Source organism: Chenopodium album, chromosome 27, assembly GCF_948465745.1.
Source record: "Chenopodium album chromosome 27, dcCheAlbu1.1, whole genome shotgun sequence".
Lineage (NCBI taxonomy): Eukaryota > Viridiplantae > Streptophyta > Magnoliopsida > Caryophyllales > Amaranthaceae > Chenopodium > Chenopodium album.
This window is the reverse complement of record NC_137860.1, coordinates 33,525,148-33,549,178: the sequence shown is the minus strand read 5'-3', so window position 1 is coordinate 33,549,178 and position 24,031 is coordinate 33,525,148. Positions and strand designations below refer to the sequence as shown.

General features: G+C 35.8%; 3 protein-coding genes across 3 annotated transcripts; 1 reads left to right on the top strand and 2 right to left on the bottom strand.

Annotated features, from left to right (window-relative positions):
* Positions 1 to 1,393: 1,393 nt before the first annotated feature.
* Positions 1,394 to 7,307, top strand: LOC145621510 (glutamate decarboxylase-like). Its single transcript, XM_081676242.1, has 7 exons — positions 1,394 to 1,607; positions 1,846 to 2,050; positions 4,943 to 5,143; positions 5,526 to 5,740; positions 5,866 to 6,119; positions 6,216 to 6,268; positions 6,518 to 7,307. Exons 1-7 carry the CDS (start codon positions 1,522 to 1,524, stop codon positions 6,998 to 7,000), a joined length of 1,497 nt encoding a protein of 498 aa, XP_081532368.1. The 5' UTR covers positions 1,394 to 1,521; the 3' UTR covers positions 7,001 to 7,307.
* Positions 7,308 to 11,037: 3,730 nt separating this feature from the next.
* Positions 11,038 to 14,249, bottom strand: LOC145620112 (uncharacterized). Its single transcript, XM_081674759.1, has 2 exons — positions 11,813 to 14,249; positions 11,038 to 11,581 (listed from the first exon to the last, which is right to left on the bottom strand). Exons 1-2 carry the CDS (start codon positions 14,247 to 14,249, stop codon positions 11,106 to 11,108), a joined length of 2,913 nt encoding a protein of 970 aa, XP_081530885.1. The 3' UTR covers positions 11,038 to 11,105.
* A 1,089-nt stretch (positions 14,250 to 15,338) lies between these two features.
* LOC145620902 (uncharacterized) lies at positions 15,339 to 18,924 on the bottom strand. The gene is made up of 4 exons (XM_081675633.1): positions 18,627 to 18,924; positions 18,481 to 18,541; positions 18,225 to 18,369; positions 15,339 to 15,771 (listed from the first exon to the last, which is right to left on the bottom strand). Exons 1-4 carry the CDS (start codon positions 18,850 to 18,852, stop codon positions 15,511 to 15,513), a joined length of 693 nt encoding a protein of 230 aa, XP_081531759.1. The 5' UTR covers positions 18,853 to 18,924; the 3' UTR covers positions 15,339 to 15,510.
* Between the last annotated feature and the right edge of the window lie 5,107 nt (positions 18,925 to 24,031).

Here is a 24,031-nt window from a genome sequence, read left to right as displayed (position 1 = left end):
TATTTTTGGGCCTCAACATCAGCTTAACCTTTTGGTTGAGTTGGTCCACTAACATGGTATCAGAGCCAGTGTGACACAAAGGTCACGGGTTCGAATCTCATTCACCCCCACTTGAAACGGGCTCTCGTGTGAGAGGGTGTGATAGAATATAAAACATATTCTTGAGCCTCAACATCAGCTTAAGCTTTTGGTTGAGTTGGTCTACTAACAAAGACAACTATAACATACAAATTGCTTGACTACTTTGTTGATGTAGATTTTTCACATAATTAAGGTTCTTGGTTTGTTGCTAAAGTCTCTTTGTATATATGCATGAGTTACAGGTAATTGAGACATTGAATTTTAATTGACAATCTTGGTGAGGAAATTCAATGCTTTGTGAAGAACTTTCAATGATGTATATGGTTCGAAAGTAGTGAATAGTCAAATTCAACTAGCACAAAAATTGACCGCGCAAAATTGCGAATGAAATTGTACACATGAGCGTATAATACACACTTTACTCTCGAATGAACATACAACTCAAAACAAAGTAACAAAATTAAAAAAAAAAGATCTTTTAACATAAAATAGGAAAATTTATCTCATCTTTGTTTGACTTCGTATGTCGTAGTATGTTCTTTTATCAAAATTCCAATTTGTTTTTATCGATGTATAATTGAATTATTTGTTATAACAATTTGATTTACATGTTCTTATAATTCAACTAGCACATTATCGTATTATTGAGTGCATGATTAATGTCAAAAGAGAACTTACAATTTATCAAACAACACATAATAAATTTCACCAATAAATCCATTTCCATATATAACTAGGTTTGATATCAGTCCCCTGAATGTGAGATCAATCTTCTTATCTATTATTCACTCATTCATGTATGTAATAATAATACCAATTGGTTGTTGGTGTAGTGGTAATTGAGACTACATTTGGTAGGAAGGACTCGTGTTCGATCCACGAATCCGGATTAGCCCAAAGGGTGAACCGGGTGGCACACCGGAAAAAAAAATGTATGTAATTATAATGGATACAAATACAAAATAAAATCTTCTTACTTTGAATTTTCATTATAAAAAGAAAACACTATTCTATATGAATTAGCACAAGTCAACATTACACCTTATATGCACATTCGTCAGTCCATAAAAAAGAAATAGAAAACGAGTATGAACCTTCCTTAAGTTCATACTACATACTCATAATCATTAATTATCTTTTGTGAAACTTAATTAAATAATTTTCCTAGATATTTGTAAAACTTAACATCTGGGCCATTATCTATACAATAACATCTATTATTAAACTTATACTCGTAACTATTAAAGTCTAATTATTCATTCGTAATTAAGTTAAAATCAATTGATTAATAAATTTCCGTGGAATTCGTCGTAGTATAAATTAAAAACAGGCCTTCCTTCTTCTTCTCCACTCCATCTATTCATTCTTCTATTTTCTTCTTCATTTCTTATTTTTCTCTCTTCAATCTCTAACTCTCAAACCCATCAAAAAAATAAAAAAATGGCGCTCTCGAAAGCTGCATCTGAATCCGATGCTTCAATTCACTCTACTTTCGCTTCAAGATATGTCCGTGTTTGTCTTCCCAGGTAATAATCATCGTAAACATTTTGATATATGCAACCCTTAGGACTTAACTTATTGTATGACAAATCACGTGTTATATTTCTGTACGTGGAATAATGCTTAGCCTTAAGCGTTATGTTGCCATAATATATGTTCATTTGTTGTTCGTTTACGTGATGACGATTATGATGATTGTAGTATTTTAGTATATTTATTTGTCTTTTTTTTTTTTTTTTTTTTTTTTTGGGTAAAAAAAAAAAGGTTTAAGATGCCAGAAAATTCGATACCAAAGGAAGCAGCGTACCAAATAATAAACGATGAATTGATGTTGGATGGAAATCCAAGGTTGAATTTGGCGTCGTTTGTGACAACATGGATGGAACCCGAATGTGATAAGCTTATGATGGATGCCATTAACAAAAATTATGTTGACATGGATGAGTACCCTGTTACCACTGAGCTCCAGGTTCGTTTTTTATTTTTATTGGGCCGATTATTTAATTTTATATTTAAGGTGCGTTCTTTTTACTTGAACTTATTATACCTAATTGAAGTTGATCAACATTGAAGTTGGTATATTGGATTAGTTGATTAGATGTGATATTAGCGTTGAAAATGTTTATTTTAGGCAAGGCGAAGAGAATGTATTCTTATTTGTTTGATGATTGATGTTCGCTCATATTTTTGTTTAAAGGGAGTTATGAAAAAAATTAGTATATGTCTGGTTCTTAGATTGAAGAAAATATGGTGAGTTTTCCCCCAACTAGAATGTCAAAAGACATGGAGTATGTAACTTTATTTAGGTATACAATGTAAATAAAATATACTCCACTATGAATATGGTCTATAATAAAATAATAATTTATAAGAATAAATGATGATAACGAAAACAACAACAACAATCAAAGCCTTAATTCTAATGCCTCCTTGATGGTCTTGCTGGTTGTTTTTTTAGTTTTGTTATTTTTCTTCCTTTGGTGTATGCCTAATTTGCATAAAAAAAAAAGCCTTAATTCTAATGATGGAGTTAAACGTTTAATAATTTGAGAATTGATCCCTAAACCTCAGAGATATGTGGTGGGAGCAATATCACTACTCCATCATCTTAACCTCAATCTAATAACAGACTAATACCACTTGTGTTTTTTATACTAGTACATTAACTAAAACGATACTTTCTCTTCCCTCAAGAAATAAAGAAGTGTTTTTGGGCACTTTAAACAACTTGAACAATGAATATTCCTTAAACAATAATAGAGCATTTAAATATACTACTAAAACTCTAAACTCCAAATACGTTATTATAATTAACATTAGTTTTACCTAACAAATACGAGTAACATTCATCAAATTTTTAATTAAGTCCAACGTGTATCGAAAGGAACACTACAATTTTAAAATGGTTTGATTTATCATTATATTAGGGGGACAGCCCACTCCGTCCACTCCATGTATTGTCTCCATTGTAATAAAGTTTAAAGATTACCAAATTAAAGTAAACTTGTTCAACAAGAATCAAGGTGTATGATTGTTTAAAACCATTTTGAGTTGCATCTTATCATCTAATGCTGGATTTGTTAAATACTACTTTCTCTTTATCCTTTTCGATTAAAATTTTTTTTGTCTCGTGAAAACATTTCGTAGAAGAACAACAAAAAGGATCAGAAGAAGCACTAAAGGAACTAAAATAGTTGCCCGAGAATTAATGTTGTCTATGATGAAATAGACATGAATGCCTAAGTTTCAAAGGAAAGGAAAACTTGATAGGGACTTTATTAAAGAAATTTCTGTATACAAGTTAGGACAAAAAATAAAAAATTATGACCTTTTCAACAAAATTGTTGCCGTCAATTATTAATGTCCTTCTTGATTTTTGAAATGTACTCCGTGTATTTACTGATACAAATTGAATTATCAACATATTCAATCCATCAATAATCAAAGCCTTAATCTTATAAGTGGAGTCAGGTACATGAACCAAAATTGATTACTACGTATTTTGTGTGATCATCCACATAAATGTTCCTCCTCCATTCCTTATGATCCAATGCGAATTATCAACATATTATTCATGAAAAATATGAAAAAATTGTAGTCATAACTTGAATTTGAAAAATAAATATATAGATACTTTTTAAATACTTTTCTAGTGGCTTGTGATATTTAGAAACAAAATGCTGAAAACAAGTTGTGTAAATTTAATGTGGACCATAATGAGATTGGTAAGATAAAGAGAATGAGAATGAGAACACTACTTGGAATTTTTTTTTAAACAAATCAAAGTTCAAAAATTGTGCAAAGTATATATTCTTCCATTGACACGGTGATTTTTAGGAAATGTTCTGTTTTGTTGAATTGAGCTAAGCAGAACTGAACTAAATTAAACTGAATTGAATATTTTATGAAAGGAGGAAATTAGGAACTTAAGCTGAAGAGATTAAACCCTAAAAGTTCAGTGAATGTGAGATGAAATATTTAGCAATAGAATAAATACAGCTGGTCCAAGACATCAACTTCTGCTTACGGATGTGATATTGTGATTGAACTTATATGAGATTGTAGAATATTGTAAAAACAATTAGCATCTGAATTAGTTAAAAAGCAGTAAAGTACCATCAGTTTATTTGTTGTCCTCAAAAGATTTAACATCACTTATTTAAGAGATTATTATTCTGATCAAAAGACAATTAGACTTAGCGCAACTTTTGGCATAATGCGTGGATATTTCAACTGTACAGTTACAACCTTTCCAGCCCAGTTACGACCTTTCCAGGTCAAAACTCTACGGCTAATCGACATGATTGAATACTTTGTACTTCGTATTATCTATTGATTAATGTGAACTAGTCAAAGTTTTAGAGGTGACATCTATTCAAAAACCGAGGTTAACTATTCTAATGATATCAAATCTTGTCTCCATATAGTTTATTTTTATTCACGGAATTATATGATAAGCTAATAGTCCATATTAGATATTACCACCTACGAGTATCATGATTTATCACTTGTAATGCATGATGATGAAATTTTTATCAATATATCTGTACTTCAGTGAATTGTTTTAAGGAGAGAATAATATTACTCGTATCTCTAGAACTCCATAGATAATATAAATAACAATATACTTATGTACTCTATTGTATATAAGAGTTATTCATATTTGGATGATGATTGTCTTAGAAAACGAAAAAAATTCAGAAATGAAGTGTCAAGTGTGTACTTTAAAGGTTTTAATAAAGACTAAGAACCTGTTTTGATTTACTGAACTGAATTGAACTAAATGTTTGAAATTAGGAATAGAACTGAACTTAAGCAGAAGAGAACATACCCTAATTGAGTTTGTTAACATGGGAAACAGAATAGGTGCGTTAACATGATAGCAAACTTATTTAATGCGCCACTTAAAGACTCAGAGGTGGCTGTTGGAGTTGGAACTGTGGGGTCCTCAGAAGCTATCATGCTTGCTGGTTTGGCTTTCAAAAGAAGGTGGCAAAACAAAAGGCGGGCCGCGGGCCTACCCGTTGACAAGCCCAACATTGTTACTGGTGCCAATGTTCAGGTATTCTTTACTTTTTGGCCCATTTCATTTGGTCCATTAATTTCAACTTCATAGATTTTGCAATGCATCAACATATTGTCATTTGCTTAGTCTTAGTAATTAAGCTGGTCTCACAAGTCAAAATTTGTTCTAGGTGTAATTTCTGATTTTTTTCGAGTAACTTCTTAATGTCACATAATAAGTTAGTGTGAGATAGTCTTATTTAATCAGGAGATAACTGTTGTATTGTTTAATAGACGTCTAATTATTTGAAAAAAAAATATAAATCAATACGGATTTATGTAGATATGCTTTTCAATACTCTATTATCTATCTTCATTTCTTATAGGCATTTGGCTACTTTGAGGTTGTAACTCATACATTGGTGCATGTTTTTTACTAGGTATGTTGGGAGAAATTTGCAAGATATGTTGAGGTGGAGTTGAAGGAAGTAAAGCTAAGTGATGGATACTATGTCATGGACCCTGAGAAGGCTGTGGAAATGGTTGATGAGAACACTATCTGTGTCGCGGCCATCCTTGGATCAACTCTCAATGGAGAATTCGAAGATGTTAAGCTCTTGAACGACCTCCTTGAGGCCAAGAACAAAGAAACAGGGTATTTTTCTCACTACAAAATTCACTAAACAATCTTCGGTCATTTTTATGTACATTATGCTCTATTGTTCATTGTACAATATGCTTGGCCTAGGCTAAATTTTCTCCTTTCATTGTTGTGTGTAGATGGGATACTCCAATTCATGTGGATGCAGCAAGTGGTGGATTCATCGCACCATTTATATACCCTGAGTTGGAGTGGGACTTTCGATTGCCATTGGTGAAGAGTATCAATGTAAGTGGTCACAAATACGGACTTGTGTATGCCGGTGTTGGTTGGGTTATTTGGAGGAGTAAGGAGGACTTGCCCGAAGAACTCATCTTTCATATTAACTACCTTGGTGCTGATCAACCCACTTTTACTCTCAATTTTTCTAAAGGTATGTAACTGAATTTACAAACTTTACATATTTTCAGTAAGTTCAACTTTCTTGTGTTGGTTTTTCTAATCGTTCAATGATCTTGTATTATTGTAGGATCAAGTCAAATTATCGCGCAATACTATCAGTTGATTCGTTTGGGATTTGAGGTATTCCTTATGTTCTTTTTTAGTACATGGTGGTTGTTTTTGTACTATATTATTTAGAGTTCGAAGATAAAGTATAAAACATATTTTTGGGCTTCAACCATCAGCTTAAACTTTTGATTGAGTTGGTCTTTTAACATTCACAGCTTCACAATATACATTTTCTAGTCAATTTAACAATAATTATACGTTTGCTAGTTAGTTGCATTTTCACTAAATAAATGGGGTTTATATGTCTTATAAATATGATAGGGATACAAGAATATCATGGAAAACTGCCAAGAAAACGCGGTGATCTTGAAGAATGGAATTGAAAAGACTGGCCGCTTCAACATCATATCGAAGGATGTAGGAGTTCCATTGGTAGCATTCTCTTTGAAGGACAATAGTATCCACAATGAGTTCGAGATCTCAGACATGCTTCGTAGGTTTGGATGGATTGTACCAGCTTACACCATGCCCCCAGATGCGCAACATGTGACTGTGTTGCGTGTTGTCATCCGAGAGGACTTCTCTCGCACCCTTGCAGACCGGCTTGTTGCTGACATCCAAAAGGTGCTCAGCGAGCTTGATGCCCTGCCTGCTCGCGCTAGTGCTAAGCTGAATGTTGCGAATTCAGAGGATGGTACTCAAATGACTAGGAAGAAGAGTGCCTTGGAAATGCAAATGGAGGTTTGCAATGTTTGGAAGAAGTTCGTCGATGAAAGGAAGTTGAAGACCAATGGTGTTTGCTAGATAAAATGAATTCACAAAGCTCATGGTGTTATTGAACAAATTATGGAGCAATTTAAGCGTGATTTGAACTTTTTACTATGTCTTTTTTGAAGTGAGGTATAGTTAAGTAAGAGTATGATCAAGAATTTCTCTTATCTAGAGAAATAGACCTTGATATAAGTTAGTTTATTTATTTTCATTGGACTTACCATATGATTATTGAGGAAGGTATAGTAACACTTGTATGGAATGTTTAGCATTCTAGTGTTCTGACTGAAAAAATTTGCTACCGATAAATAATACTTCGTATTTAAGATTTTGTGTTAAACGTTTTTGTGTAGGGCTTAATCGACTTATAATAGTGCTGTCAAAAACTGATCCGACCCGAGAACTATATCTGAACCGATAATAATGATCTGAACCCAACCTGTACCCGGACAATGAGGTGAAAGTAGTGACCTGTAACCCGACCATATGTTAATCGACAACCAATTTGATCCAATACTTTTTGACTTAAACCCGAACCTAAATTTCCTTAAAAAGCGTGGATTATTACTTTCAATTTCGAAAATTTTTGACCTTTTTCGCCCGGAAAAAAAAATTGCCGAGATGATTACCATGGTCCCTAATACCCTCCAAGAGTCCAATTGGGTCGGTGTAATCATCCAATATGCCCTTAAACGGTCATTTTACCCGTTCACAGCTTGAAGTGATTTCGTAAACTCAAGCCAACCACGGACGTTTATGACAACATATAATGATCATATGTGGTTTCAAACGAAATTATATGACCCCGAGATATATCCCTTAGGGTCTTAAGGCTTTTCGCCACTAGGCCCCGAAACCTCAATATTTCCTCAATAAGCGTGAATTATATTATAGCCTCCAATTTATAATTTTTTGACCTTTTTTTCGCCTAGAACTAAAAATTGCCAAGATATTTACCATGCTCCCTAATATCCTCTGGGAGTACAATTGGGTCGGTGAAATCATCCAATATGTCCTTAAACGGTCATTTTACCTGTTCACAACTTGAAGTGATTTCGTAAACTCAAGCCTACCACAAACGTTTATGACAACATATAATAATCATATATGGTTTCAAACGGCAATACGACATTATATGACCCCGATATGTATCCCTTAGGATTTAAAGGTTTTTCGCCACCGAGCCCCAAAACCTCAAATTTTCCTCAAAAAAACGTGGATTATAGCCTTCAATTTTGTAATTTTTTGACCTTTTTTCGCCCGGAAATAAAAAAATGCCGAGATGTTTACCATGCTCCCTAATTAATATCCTCTGGGAGTCAAATTGGGTCGGTGGAACCGTCCAATATGCCCTTAAACGGTCATTTTACCCGTTCACAAGTTAAAGTGATTTCGTAAACCCATCACGTACGTTTATGACAACATATAATGATCATATATGGTTTCAAATGGCATTATATATCCCCGAGATGTATCCCTTAGGGTCTCAAGGCTTTTCGCCACAGGCCCTTAAACCTCAAAATTTCCTTAAAAACACGTATTATAGCCTACAATTTTGTAATTTTTTGACCTTTTATCGTCCGGAAAAAAAATTACAAGATGTTTACCATGGTCTCTAATATCCTCCGGGAGTCAAATTGGGTCGGTAGAACCATCCAATATGCCCTTAAACAATCATTTACCCGTTCACAACTTGTAGGGACTTCGTAAACTCAAGCCTACCACGAACGTTTATGACAACATATAATGATCATATGTGGTTTCAAATGGTATTATATGACCCCGAGATGTATTCCTTAGGGTTTCAAGGCTTTTCGCAACCGAGCCGCGAAACCTTAAAATTTCTCAAAAAGCGTGGATAGCCTTCAATTTTGTAATTTTTTGAACTTTTTTCGCCCGGAAATAAAAATTGCCGAGATGTTTACCATGGTCCCTAATATCCTCCGTGAGTCAATTTGGGTCGGTGGAACCATTCAATATGCCTTTAAAAGGTCATTTTAGCCATTCATAACAACTTGCAGTGATTTCATAAACTCAAGCCTATCACGTACGTTTATGGCAACATATATTGATCATATATGGTTTCAAACGGCATTATATGACACCGAGATGTATCCCTTAGGGTCTCAAGGCTTTTCGCTACCGGGCCCCAAAACATCAAAATTTCGTAAAAAAACGTGGATTATAGCCTTCAATTTTGTAATTTTTTTACCTTTTTTCCGCCGGAAAATAAAAATTGCCGAGATGTTTACCATGGTCCCTAATATCCTCTAAGAGTCAAATTGGGTTGGTGAACCAGTCAATATGCTCTTAAACGATCATCTTACCCTTTCACTACTTGAAGTGACTTCGTAAGCTCAAGCCTATCACGTACGTTTATGACAACATATAATGATATGGTTTCAAACGGCATTATATGACCCCGAGATATATCCCTATGGGTTTCAAGGCTTTTAGCCACCTGGCCCCGAAACCACAAATTTTCCTCAAAAAGCGTGGATTATAGCCTTCAATTTTGTAATTTTTAGACCTTTTTTCGCCCGAAAATAAAAATTGTCGAGATATTTACCATTATCCCTAATACCTTCCGGTAGTCAAATTGGGTCGGTGGAACCGTCCAATATGCCCTTAAACATTCATTTTACCTGTTCACAACTTGTAGTGATTTCGTAAACTCAAGCCTACCACGGACGTTTATGACAACATATAATGATCATATGTGGTTTCAAACGGCATTATATGCCCCCGAGATGTATCCCTTAGGGTTTCAAGGCTTTTCGCAACCGGGCCCTGAAACCTCAAATTTTCTCAAAAAGCGTGGATTATAGTCTTCAATTTTGTAATTTTTTGACCTTTTTTCGCCTAAAAATAAAAATTACGGAGATATTTACCATGGTCCCTAATACCCTCCGGGGGTCCAATTGGGTTGGTGGAAACATCCAATATGCCCTTAAATGGTCATTTTTCCCGTTCACAATTTGTAGTGATTTCGTTAACTTAAGCTTACCACGGACGTTTATGACAACATATAATGATCATATATGGTTTCAAACAGCATTATATGACATCGAGATATATCCTCTAGGTTCTCAACGCTTTTCGCCACCGGGTTTCGAAACCTCAAAATTTCCTTAAAAGCGTGGATTGTAGCTTTTAATTTTGTAATTTTTTTGACCTTTTTTTTGTCGGAAATAAAAATAGCCGAGATGTTTACCATGATCCCTAATAGCCTCCGGGAGTCCAATTGGGTCGGTGGAACCTTCTATATGTCCTGAAACGGTCATTTTCCCCATTCGCAACTTACATCAATTTCGTAAACTCAAGCTTACCACGGACGTTTATGACAACATATATTGATTATATGTGGTTTCAAACAACATTATATGACCCCGATATGTATCTCTTAGGGTTTCAAGGCTTTTCGCAACCTGACCTTAAAACCTTAAAGTTTCTTAAAAAGCGTGGATTGTAGCCTTCAATTTTGTAATTTGTTGATCTTTTTTCACCCGGAAAATAAAATTGTCGAGATGTTTACCATGATCCCTACTGCCCTTCAAGAGTCCAATTAGGTCAGTAGAACCATCCAATATGCCCTCAAACGGTCATTTTACCCATTCACAACTTGAAGTGATTTCGTAAACTCAAGCCTAGCACGGACGTTTAGGACAACATATAATGATTGTATGTGGTTTCAAACGGCATTATATGACCCTGAGAGATATCCCCTAAAGTCTCAACACATTTTGCCACCAGGCCGAAACCTTAAAATTTCCTCAAAAAGTGTGAATTATAGGCCTTATACTACTAATCTACTGCATGCTTTAATAGCTCTTTATTCTGTCACTATCAAGGATTCAAGGCCCTATTCGTTTGGAACTGATATAAATCAAATTAGTATACATCAAGAGTTCCAAATAATGAAAAGAAAAAGAAAAAAAAAAAAAAAAAAAAAAAAAAACCTGAAGCCATCTAACAAGGGCACAAGATCATAGATGATCTACGCAATTAGCCCTTCATGGCTTTATGTACTCTAAATTGTACAACTAGAAATCAATTAAAGCTGAGTACATACAAGCAAGTCTACAAAAGCCCCCTCATCCAGAGATATCCCATATAAGATTGCAAGCTTTAATGCTCATCAGACGATATCAACTCTATGACCTGAAGAACAACTAGAAGACCTCATGCTCTTCGCGCCTTCACTTCTACTTTCACACTCATTCCATGACATGATCTTCTCTATAGAATTTGACAGAGCTAATTTTCGTGTTGGTTGCAATTGGTGGCACACATACTGCATGGTTGGTCTTACATGTGGATCATCCTTAATGCACTCTAATGCTAACTTAATGATAGTTGCTATCTCATGAGCCAATCCTGAAGAAGGGTATGGTAGACGAGTGTCTAAGAGATCTTTGGGAATCAATTTAGGAGTACTTTCGAGAAGAGAAGTGTTAGATGCTGCAGACGAGGATGATGTTGAAGTGTACCCCGATGAACTTGAAGATGGAGATATAAGGTCTCCGGGATGGCTTCCCCTTATAACCTCTAGTGCTACAACTCCGAAGCTGTAGACATCACATTTCTTGGTAGGTTTCATGGTATAAGCTAGTTCTGCAAGGAATATAACGAGTGGATCATTATTTTGGTTAGAATTGTAATAGATGCATAGAAAAATGTAACATTGCATTTTGCATACAGTAAACCAAATACAGTTAATACTAAGCAAAACAATGCATCAAATTTCTAGTGAAACTATTGTTAGCATATCATGGTAGAAATTATATAAACTTTTCTAGTGATGTGCATAAATTATTGAGTATATTAGGAAAGAGTGAGTATTACCAGGAGCAATGTAGCCATATGTTCCAGCAAGCTCGGTCAAGTTGCAAGAATCAAGACTAAGAAGCCTAGCTGTGCCAAAATCAGAAACTCGAGCCTCATAATCTCGGTCAAGCAACACATTGTTGGAAGAAACATCTCTATGGATTATCGGAGGAGAACAATCATAATGCATATAACAAAGTGCATTTGCTATCCCCTTAATCACATTGACCCTTTTCTCCCAGTCCAATTTTCTTGCTTCCTTCTCACTCCCTAGCAACTTCCCCAAGCTTCCCCTCTCCAAGTACTCATAAACCAGCAACGAATGTTGGGCATGGGAGCAAAACCCATTAAGCTTCACAATGTTTCGATGTCTAATCTTGGATAATGCTTCGATTTCAGCCTCAAAATTCTTTCCTTTTACAAAACCCGGGTTTTGTGCAGTTTTCAGCTTCTTAACAGCAACAATTTGCCCTGTTGACAGGACTGCTTTATACACAGTCCCATGGCCACCTTCTCCTATACAGTACTTCGCGTCAAACCCTTCTGTTGCTTCGTTTATGTCCTCGTATACCAACTTCCCATCAAAGCTCCATATAGAGAACATGTTTTCTCGATGTGAGCCTACTCTCCGGGTTTTCTCCCCTTTAACCCCTTTCAGAAGACACAAGGCAACCGCTACAATGATGCATAGGAAAACTCCAACTCCTATGATGGGAGCAGTAATCAGTATCACTCTATCTTTGCCGTTCCTCTTAGAAATATTAAGGGCTCTAGGACAAGGCACTAAGCCTGTTATGTTCCCACATAGAGCTTTATTTCCCATAAACGATTCGAGGGGTGCATTCGTGAACACTTTGCCATCAGGAAGAGGACCCTCGAGGTTGTTATAGGACATATCAACAGACATCAAACTTTGCATTTGATCGAAAGTTGATGGGATTTGGCCAGAAAGATTGTTATGAGAAAGATCTAAGTCTTCCAAGCTAACCAACTTCCCAAGTTGCAATGGAATCTCCCCTGAAAGTGAGTTTCTGCTCATGTCTAACAGTACTTGTAGACTCACAAGATTCCCAATCTGCCAAGGAATAACTCCACTCAAGCTGTTTCGACTTAGGTTCAAGTTGATCATCTTGAGACAATTTCCTATTCCTTCTGGGATCGTTCCATTTAATCCATTCCCGCCAAGATCAAGAGAGGCTAAATCGAGCAAATTACCAAGTTCATTGGGAATGCTCCCAATGAGCTTGTTATTGCTCAATGTGAGGTTGAACAATGACTTCAAATTTCCCAACTCTTTCGGAATCTCTCCCACCAGCTGATTAGATGACAAATCTAGATACTGCAAATTAGTTGCTAACCCCAACTCAGGCGGTATTTTACCAGTGATGTTGTTATCAGAAATCTTGAGACTAGTCATGTTTTTGCACCTAGCCCAATTGGAAGAAATCTCACCCTCAAAGTTATTGTAACTCAAATCAATGTAATCAACAACGGGATACACCCCGAAATCTTCTGTTATATTACCCACAAAATGGTTTCTATCAAGCCTTAATCTTGTCAGACTGGTGCAATTTTTTAACCCTTTTGGTACAGTGCCTGAAAACCTGTTGTTACTTGCACAAAAATCTTGAAGAATCCCACCTTGGCAAAGTTTTGCAGGCAGTGAGCCAGAAATAGTGTTATTTGAAAAGAAACACAAAGTTAAGTTAGTGAGGTTATCAAACTCCTTTGGAATTGAGCCTGATAACTTGTTTCCATAAACTGATAAAACCTTCAACCCTCTCAGATTTCCAATAGAAGGCGGTATTGGACCTGTAAGGTTGTTCAAGTTAATCCGAAGCTCTTTGAGTGATACCAAATTCCCGAGCTCAGGAGGAATCGTACCCACAAACCGGTTATTTCCAAGGATCAGGAGAGAAAGAGAGGTAAGATTGCCTAAAGAAGATGGAACGTGGCCTGAAAGAAAGTTGTTTATAAAGTTCAGATATGTAAGGGTAGTCATTTTTCCAAGTTCTAAGGGTAGTTTTCCAGTGAATTGGTTGTTTCCCAAATGAAGACTAGCAAGTTTAGTCAGGTTACTAATTGATGAAGGGATATTTCCAAAGAGATTATTATCATGAAGATCAAGAAAAGTTAAATTCGACAAAGAAGAAAAATTGAAGGCATAAAGGGTACCTGTTAAACCCACATTGGTTAAGTTCAACCTTGTAACATACCCATCTTCACAACCAACTCCAAGCCAATGGCATGGATTGACAACATTGCTGTTCTTCGCGGTAAATCCGGTACTCGGAAGTGACCAAGATGACAGAAATGACTGGTTATGACTATGCAAGCTCTGTTTCCATTTGATGAGAGCTTCTGCTTCCTGCTGATTTGCATCAGCAAAGTTGAAAATGAAAGAAAAATGCAAAAGTATGCAAAAAAACAGGGGAATCAAATTTTTATTCAACATATTTTCTTCTTTGAAAGGAGCAAATTTTTAATTTAACTTATGATTCCATTTATATGTTTGGCTATAAAAAGTTGGTTGCTAAATTTGTGCTTAGATCTAGAATTGAAGATTAGTTCAAGCTCACTTTTGCTAAATTTTTGACTTTTTAGAAAATCTATATGAAAAACTTACAAGTCAACTTGACTTACTAGAAGATAGTCATCACTTTTGATTGTTTTGAATATCTTATGACGGCTGATTTGGATTTTTTTTTGTATTTTTTTCCTACTTTGTATTGTATGTTCAACATTGTTGAAACATTCTTGGCAAGATCTTTCACTGTAGTACCAATTATCTTTGAAAATGTTAAATACAAAGTATAAATTAGTACGGAGTAAATCACAATCAACCCAGTTAATTTGTTTTACTTGAAAGACTCGACAACGACAATGAGTCGATCGTGAATGAAAAATATTCAACTTAGACACTTCCATTACTGTAAACAATAAGCTATTCGGAGTTTAATTTTCATAAATCTTGAACTTTAATATCTCCAACAATCATATAATTTACGTCGCAAACACGCTCATGCTAAATTTGACTTCAAAAATATTTCATCCGTTTAGTCTTGATACATGATGTGTATAAGACACTCCTTAATGGAGAGACTATGAATATTAGATGTGACCTAACTATTCTTAATGGAGAGACCGAGAGACTAAGAATACAAATTTCATACCCTCTAGAAAAATGAATAGTGTGAGTATGTAACACGGTGGTAGTCTCAATCTGTGATTTGAATCATGAACAATAATGGAAGACCATTTCATCCCTTGACAATTCAGCAAATCTAAATTGGACAGAATAATATCAGTTATTTCCGTTCTCCCTAAATAATAAATCACATTTCTATCATAAGACCATTCCAAAATATTCCATCCTCTGTATCTTACCGAAATAAGTTAATTGTGTAATTTTCCTACATATAAAAAAAAAACACACTGCCCTCCCAATTTTAGACTGTGTTACCCACCCTTTAATGATTTGGAAAGAGAAAGAGAAAAAAAAAAAAAAAAAAAAAAAAAAAAAAAAAAAAAAAAACCTTAAGGCTTGAAAGCATAATAAAATAATCTAAATTGCACTCTTCAACTCATGTATTAGGTACTACAGGATTCCGAGTGGACAAAGAATTCCAGAAGATTTTTGTCTTCTGCAAATTCTAGTTTAAATTAATGTTGCAAAAACATATGTAAAAACAAATAAAAATCTTAGAGACACATGATCATTCACTAGAACTATTACCCATTGCCATCAAAAATTCTCCTTCACAAACTACCTCACCATCAACATATGCTTTGCCTTCCATTTTTGCTATACCAAAGCGTTTTTGTAGTTTGACGAGTGTCATTCTCATCACCAAAGTGTCCCCAGCAATCACTGGCTTCCTGAATCTTACTTTGTCAATACCAGCAAAGAAGAAGTTGTCACGGGAACCACCAACTTCTGGTTGCAGCATGACCAGACCACCAACTTGTGCCATTGCCTAAATGCAGATAATATATTATTGTCAATGTCATTATTAATCCCAATTTGAGGTCTTATAGATAGAACTCATAGAAGATTAGATAGAAAGGGGAAAAAAATGAGGCCCTCAAATTTAACTGCAAAAATCGATAAATAGCTGATTGGTGTTGCACAATACAAACAGAGCATAAAATAGATTTAGGACAATTAATAAAGGCTTTCAATTCAAATTCTTATTCTGCATAATCTCGGTTCACCAATTGAAGACAAAATTGTCTAACTCACAAGGACTTACTCCTGGTGGTCCTCTTTTAAACAAAAAGAGCACACCACAATTGAAATCTTTTATAATGGAGCATTCTTACAAAGATTAATCTATGGAAGAAGAAAGAAACAAATCAAACAATCTTTTGAGGCAAAAGCTCTGCTTCTTTGACTAATAATGACCTAGCTTGATGAAGTCCAAAGCAATAACTAAAAATGTAGAATGTGGAGTATTTTTGGTTTTTGCATTCTTCCTCTCAAGAACTTTTGTAAAAAGGTTGAATGGAGATGCTTTCCTATATAAAGGGAGCAATACACCTTCGCAACAACATACAAACTGGGCACTAACAAATGCAAAAGGGGAATCAAATGATGTATATATCAAAATTGAGTTGGCCAGGTTGCAAACTATTACTGCTCCAGAGGTGACTCCTATTCAGATTTCTCATAGACCTCAAAACTGTCTAACCTTAATTTCCATTAACTCCATATTACCACACAAGCTCTACGAGCAAGGTAAAATATGCGCTAAAAGGGCAACAAAATGCCAACTAGAGTACAGTTTTATACAAGATCATTTTCAAAAAATTAACTTTATAAGATTGAGAAATCCAACTCAACTTTCAGCATATAATAACATCAGCAAAGGTTTAAATTTTGTTGGGGATACTCAAAATAGGAAAGGTGATTGATATCCAAACTTCCTTTATTTATTGTTTAGTTGAGTATTATATGAATTCTCTTCCCCCCACCCCCAACCTCCAATTCCATTTAGGATTTCCCATAATCCTTCTACTACATCATTTCCAGCTCCAACTTGGATCCCGAGTATTTATTGCATTTCCCTCAACCACTCTGCTCAACTCCATTGCTGGTTTGTCCCACATCCACTACCAACCTCCCACCAATCTGGCAGTCCACCATGAGTCATGTCAGATTCAAACCTGACACTAGACCCATACACACCATTGCCACCATCACCTTTCAACCACCACAGAGTGTCAAACCCCATGCACACTCTCACTTGACAATACACCACCAACAACTCAAACCCTCTTCTCAAACCACCCAATATAAAGCACATGCACGACTTTCCACCAACCCCACAAGTCCACAACCCACCTATACCCAACACCAGAAAATTAAAAACCCAAAACGGGCCAAGACACCACAAACTCCAAACCACTTAATCAGCACCACAGCAGAACAAGACATAGGCAAAAACTCAAAAAGAAATCTAACTCTACGGAACTTCGACCAACTCTGACAACCATGTACTTGAATTCATTCTCTTTATTAACATCTCCAACAACCCCTAAGTAAACACTATTGTTTCTAAGCATTAATAATTTATGTCAGAAAATTCAATGATTTCATGCCATTTAAGGTCTACAGTTGGTAATCCATGTATTAATAAATGCTACAGTTTAAGATCTTATTTTTCATATCATGTCAATAGCCCTTCATGAAGGTCTACAGTTGGTAATCAATGGAAATTCCCCTAAACTAATGCAAGCCATGAACATATACATCTTATTCCCCAAACCACAAGCAACATTCCAAAGGCAAAAGACTCTGCTTTGCAATAGCTTTGTTTGTCAAATCACTCATTATGGTTTAAACTCTCACATTCATGTATGTTAGGATATACAGCAAAATTAAAACAGAACAATTTACATCACCAAATCTCTTTAACTCATCACATCAGGTTAACATACTGAAGGTTCATTGGAAGCATAAAAGTTTGCACCGTTATAATTTCCAATAATCAGAAAAACAGTATACATACAACACTTCTATCTTAACTTTCAAAGAGGACAAAGACCCTAAGTAATATCCTTAATGCCAACCAGACGAGTTTTAAACAGCACCTAAACAAATCATAAGCTAATTCAATCCAAGGAACGACTCCACACACACGCACCAAGCCACAAAAGAAAATCAGACCTAAGAAGGATCCACATCCCACTCATTTACTACATTTTCCCTAAAGCGATATCATAGAAGTTCACAAATATAAAACAAACCATTATTTTCAATAATTACAAGCAAACCTTCATACTAAAAACCCAAAACAGATAGCACAGACTACAATCTCACGAAAATTCAACAATGTGGCAATATATATCCCAAATTTCCATTAAATGAAGATTGATAACAATGCAATTAAAAACGAGAAATTGAAAACAAATTGAGTATAGTTCATACCTCAACCATAAGAACACCAGGCATAATAGGCCTCTCAGGAAAATGTCCAGGAAAGAAATTATCATTAATTGTGACATTCTTAATCGCAACCGCGGAAACTCCTGGATTATACTCTACCACTCTATCCACTAGCAAAAACGGAAACCTATACACGATACCAACATCCAATTCAACATCTCCAAACCCTAAACCCTAAATTCAAAAATTACACCAAAAGAAACAGAAATTGAAGCAATTCAAGAACATACAAACTCACCTGTGTGGCAAAATGTCGCGAATCTGATTAATATCCATAACAGTAGGAAATGCCGGAATTCCTGCACCCCAAAAAAAAAAAAAAAATCAATCATCAAAATTAACGATATCTGCAATTGATGAAATACAATTGATGAGAATACGAACGCTTTTCAATGGGAATTTCATCGGTGGAATTGCTAGCAGAAGCGTCGGAAGAAGCGCGGGTGACGAAAGAGGGGGGAGTTGAGGAGGAGAGAGAAAGAGATCTGAATTTTAAGAGGGGAATTGGGGGTGAGAAATTGGGAGAGAGAGTGCGATTGGTGCGATGAGAGAGAGAAGAGTGGGAATTGAGGGGAGAGGTGAGAGAGTGAGAGAGAGCTGTTGACGCCATTGTTGTTGAGGAGAGAGAAAATTGTGGTTGAGTTGAAGGAGAAGAAGATGATGGTGAAGTAGGAGTGAGAGTGGGAGTGAAAGAGAAAGTAGTTCAACTGAAAGAGGAAATAAGCAAATAACAAATCAAGGGCGATAATAACGAGGATCAACAAGAGTTTGCACTTTGTTAATGCCAACAACGTTAAGCTGTTAAGGGCTTAAGCTTAAGGTTCCGTTAAAATATTTTTTTTTTTTTTTTTGAAGGGGAGATTAAAATTCATTAATAATAAGCCATACGGCACTTACATAAGAGATCGTAATCGAATAATACAAAGACAAAAGAACCAATTACAAGTTCGAAATAAAGGAAACTACAATTGCACGCACAGAATGACTTTCTAAAATACCCTTGGCTCATATAACGCTGTCCTATGCAGCCTCTTGCAAGGGGGTCTGGCAATATGTTGTAGTTTCCGACGAGAACCTTCATTGGCTCAAAATCCTGTACTCCTCGACCTGAAATCAAAATTGGTGTCGTACACTTCACCCTTGATAAGACAATCTCCGATTTAAACACAGATATCGGCATGGAAGCATAACCCTTTAGCCCAAACCAACAGAAGATCAAACCAAAGCCCCATAGCCAAAAAAACCCAGTTCAAATCCTGCACCAGAAGATCGGTATACCGATCTGCACACCCCATAGCACACCAACACACCACACAAAAAGAAAAACTAACAGACCCAAAAAACACACAAAGACGGAAACAGGAAACCCAAACACTACACACACCACTAATAGAAATAACAGGAACAATCTTAAAAACAAGAACTACGAACGGAACCCTAACAACCCACCCCGCCGCCACTCCGAGCACAACCACCAAAGCTCCGAGGTTCACCAACCCAAACCACCTACCGCCTGACAATAAAACCCGAACCACCAAGGCCCGCTCGAGAAGCCCAAACCCCCCACACCCCTGAACCGCAGCCGCAACGGCCCTACTCGAGGGACTAAGAATGGCCCTACGCGAGGGACTCAGAGGGATCTCCCTCCCCGTTCTCGAAAACAACGACGCAACGACGGACAAAACGGAGGAGCCTAGACACGGCGGGGAAGCGGAAACCAAAACCGGCGGCAAGCCGGCAGCAAGGCCGGTGAGGAAACGGAGCGGCCGAAGATGGGAAGCGGTGCACGATGCTAGGCCGAAAATACAAGAAACCAAAACAAGAACTAAGACGCAAACGAGAAAGGAAAAAAAAACCACCTAAGGGAGTAGATCGGAGGCTCGCCGACGCTGTGGCATGGGCGGTGAGCCGCATGCCGGCCGGCGAGCCTCATGGCCGGAGCAGTTAGGGAAGCCGAAAGGTTTTTGAGAGAGAGGGGGGCGCTAGAGAGAGAAAGGTTCCGTTAATATATGTTTGGTTCCACTTTTTTTTTTTGAAAGGATATGTTTGGTTCCACTTAAATGGACGAATAAAGTTATAAAATTTGAACCGCAGTGACTTATCTAGTTATCATCAAGGTGTCAAAAGCACACCCAACCCGACCCGAACTGATCCAAAACCGATCCGAAAATATTCGATTCAGTTTTGGACTCGCGTGAACATAACAATTTAGTATGACTTAACTTTAAAAATTTATCCGACCCGACCATATCAGACCCGATCCGATCATCCGAATTGACACCCCTAATTATCATGCGTCAACTAATTAAGCATGTATTTTGTGAAAATATAAGTTTATCTTCATGATAATAAATCTTAAGTGTTTATCCAAGAATTAAAATAGTAGTTTACATTACATAAGTATGGCTAGCATGGTAATTTCATGAGTTTACATTCTAATGCTAGAATTTTTTTTGTTATTTTAGGAATTAACTAGTGTGTACCCCGGGCGTTGCACCGGGTTACTACTTCAAAACAAAATGTAATCCAAAATCCAAAGATATTACATTTTCATTGTTTAGGAATTGTTGAGCTATTCCTCTTTATTTATTTTTTTCAGGCTACACATTTTTTTTTGTGCTTACTTATACATATATTTATTTATTTGTATAAAGAGAACATAAATTGGTCGTGGTTCAGATGGTAAGGTGTGTGATCTTGTAACCATGAGATATAATGTTCAAACAAAGCTTAAGGGCCTGTTCTCATTGACTCAACTCAGCTGAACTGAACTGGACTTAACTGAAATGAATATTTTATAAGAGAAGGAAATTTGGAGCTGAACTGAGCTGAGCTGAGTTGAGCTGAACTGAACTGAATTTCAACGTATCAGAACATGCCACAACTCTATTAATTGGATAAATTGAAGAAAAGGACGTTTAGAAGACATTATATTAAAGAATACACCCCCTTTGTATTTCATTACTTGTTTCATTTCTCCATGCACGGAGTTTTAGGAGAAATTGTATAAAATATTTCGTAATAAAATATGGAGGAAATGAGGTTGGTGAAAGAATAAAGTGATAGTTGGGATGAAAGAGAACGCAAAATACAAGTTTATATATTTGATAAACGAAACTGACGTTTATATAGGGGTATTTGAGTCATTTACATTAGTAATGTGGGGGTATCAGTGTAAAAGAACCGGATGTGAGTAGGACAAAGTAGCCACGTTAAGAAAAAAAGATACACCTATGTTAGATGAGGTGTGTATACTAAAATTAAAGAAATAAAGAAAAAGGGGGAAGTTCAATTGAAGAAGGAGCTGGATCCCATGTAGGGATTAGTGTCGCTGAACAAAGAATCCAAGTGTGCAAGGAAGTTCAATTGAAGAAGGAGCTGGATCAAAGTAATTGTTGAGCGCATAGCGGAATTCGTTTTCCAGGAGAAGCCCTCGCCGAGAAGCCCTCACCGGCCGAAAACAAATGACAATGCTCCCGCAAACCCGATCGATATGCTTCACTTTCAGCTTCAAACACAAGGATAATTGCTCATAGCCTTTTAGGGTGCCGACAATACTCAACTACCAACGAGAAAAGCCTTAAATGTCAAATATGTCAGTGTAGGCATTAGTTAAACGTCGTGATTTGGAGCGTCATAGATATTTCTCAGTTTCACCTACGTGGAAGTACACACATAACCAACCTCCACCAGGTTCGAATGTCAGACCAGTCAGAGGTGAATCAGATGCCAACGAGGACTATATAAACATGGTAAGTTTATCAAATATATAAACTGGGGCGCCCTCGAAAGAGAATATGAAAATATTAAAGTATAATAATTACGGGATTTACCAGGAGAAATAAATTAGTAAAATATTATGCAAAGTTTTCAAAAAAAAAAAAAAAAAAGGAAATAGTGCTGTACTCCATACGAAATAATATACGCCCGCAAAAGCATGTTAATCATAAAGATAAACTAGGGCGTCTACATTAGCCTTTAGCCCTTTACTCCTCGACCTCTAATCTTCACTTTATTTTTATTTATTTTTTTGGTGCAAAAGAGGGCAAAGCCTGAAACATAGGACAATAAAATTAAGAAATAAGCCTAAGAGTAGTGATCCTTATGAGAATTTCATATTTTGATGGGGAGAATTAGCTAATCCAACCGCTACTAAATTCCCCTTTCTATAACAATGAAAAATACAAGAGTTTTGAGTTTTGACCAAAAGAACTGATAATCCCACGACACTCTCGGATTAAGTGACAGAAGATTGTAAGAGACTGAGACTGAGACTGAGACTGAGACTGGAATTAGTTTTCAATGTAGATTAATTATAGTGGTATTAGTGTGCCAGCAATCAAGAGCCGGTAGTGTGTTTTTACGTGTACTCCAAATGGTAAAAACAACTTTAGCCAAAGGAATAAATAAACTTATCATAAGGTTGTTAGATTCAATTCAAGTTGATACAAACAAAGGTATATAATTTGTTATATTTTTGCACAAAATGAAAATAAGGAAATATTTAAAGACCTGTCAACAAAAAAAAAAAAAAAAAAAAAATCTTTAAAGAACAAAAGTAGTTTTTAATATCTTTTTATTAAGCATATGACCAAAAGAGTCACCTTTTTACTCTAGGATTTTTGAAATTATACATTACAGATTTACAGTATTACACAACGTATTTATCTAGACATACAAGGATTTTTGAAATTACACATTACAAATTTACAGTATTACACAACGTATTTATCTAGACATACAATATTCTTTTAAAAAATTCAGTTGTAGATCAATTGTGCAATGAACTTCGAGTACTTGACTAGCATGAGCTCCGACAAAAATGCACAGTATATATAAAATTCGAGTTCACCTTCGTGTACTTGATTTGGATCGGCAAGTATAATAGGCTAATAGCCATACAATGGTGTTTACATTGCTCTTCAAAATTGTTGGACCAAACTAGCCAATTTAAATTAGTTTTATTTGCTCAGAATTGGACCAATTAGTTTACAACTCTTTCTATGTACTACCTCCGCTTCTTATTACTCGCAACAAATTCCTTTTTTGGAAGGTTCACATTACTCGCAACAACTTACTTTCTTTTCTTTTATGGTAGGTTTTTTCTTATAAATTGACAATTTTACCCTTACTTATTTTATAACTCACAACATTACTACTCCTAATCCCCACTAAAAAAGATTCCCTCCCTTACTTTCTCTCTCCTTCACATGGACCACTTTTGTTTCTCTCCCTTTTAACTCCCCTAATACTTTACCCCTCCCCTTAATTAATCCCCCTTCAATCTTTTGTCTCGACCTCCGCAATATTGTACTTTGTTGCGAGTAATAAGAAGCGGAGGTAGTAAAAGAAATAAGACTAGTTTCCTCTTGAAGCTAAATTCAAATCAAGACATCTTATAGGTAGATAAGATTTGATTCATCTTGCTCAACTTATATATACCTTGCTCACTTCACCTTTTTTTAATCGGTTTAAATGTAAATTAACCTTCACAAAATAAATATGAAGTACGTCGTAATATGTACGTCGTATTTCATGAGGATTTAGGTTAATATACTTGGAAATTTATTTTTCTTCGTTTTGCCTAATACCAATCGATTAAAAGAGCCACTTTTACACCAATCAACTAAAATGTGTAGTTTCTAAATTCACTAGTATTAAATCTTAGGTAATGTTATACATAGCCCTAAGCAATAAAAATACTCTTGGAAATTGTATAAAATTAGAAATTTATGACAAAAATACGCGTAGATCATTGTAATTAGTGTGAATTTATCATGATTTCCTAA

Excerpts from the sequence above, each read along its gene's own strand:
- LOC145621510 (XM_081676242.1), top strand. The coding sequence starts at position 1,522 with ATGGCGCTCTCGAAAGCTGCATCTGAATCCGATGCTTCAATTCACTCT. Across the intron at positions 1,608-1,845 it reads GTCCGTGTTTGTCTTCCCAG|GTTTAAGATGCCAGAAAATT; the intron begins GTAATAATCATC and ends AAAAAAAAAAAG. Across the intron at positions 6,269-6,517 it reads TGATTCGTTTGGGATTTGAG|GGATACAAGAATATCATGGA; the intron begins GTATTCCTTATG and ends TAAATATGATAG.
- LOC145620112 (XM_081674759.1), bottom strand. The coding sequence starts at position 14,249 with ATGTTGAATAAAAATTTGATTCCCCTGTTTTTTTGCATACTTTTGCAT. Across the intron at positions 11,582-11,812 it reads ATATGGCTACATTGCTCCTG|AACTAGCTTATACCATGAAA; the intron begins GTAATACTCACT and ends TATTCCTTGCAG.
- LOC145620902 (XM_081675633.1), bottom strand. The coding sequence starts at position 18,852 with ATGGCGTCAACAGCTCTCTCTCACTCTCTCACCTCTCCCCTCAATTCC. Across the intron at positions 18,542-18,626 it reads TGAAATTCCCATTGAAAAGC|GAATTCCGGCATTTCCTACT; the intron begins GTTCGTATTCTC and ends TTTGGGGTGCAG. Across the intron at positions 18,370-18,480 it reads CGCGACATTTTGCCACACAG|GTTTCCGTTTTTGCTAGTGG; the intron begins GTGAGTTTGTAT and ends TATCGTGTATAG.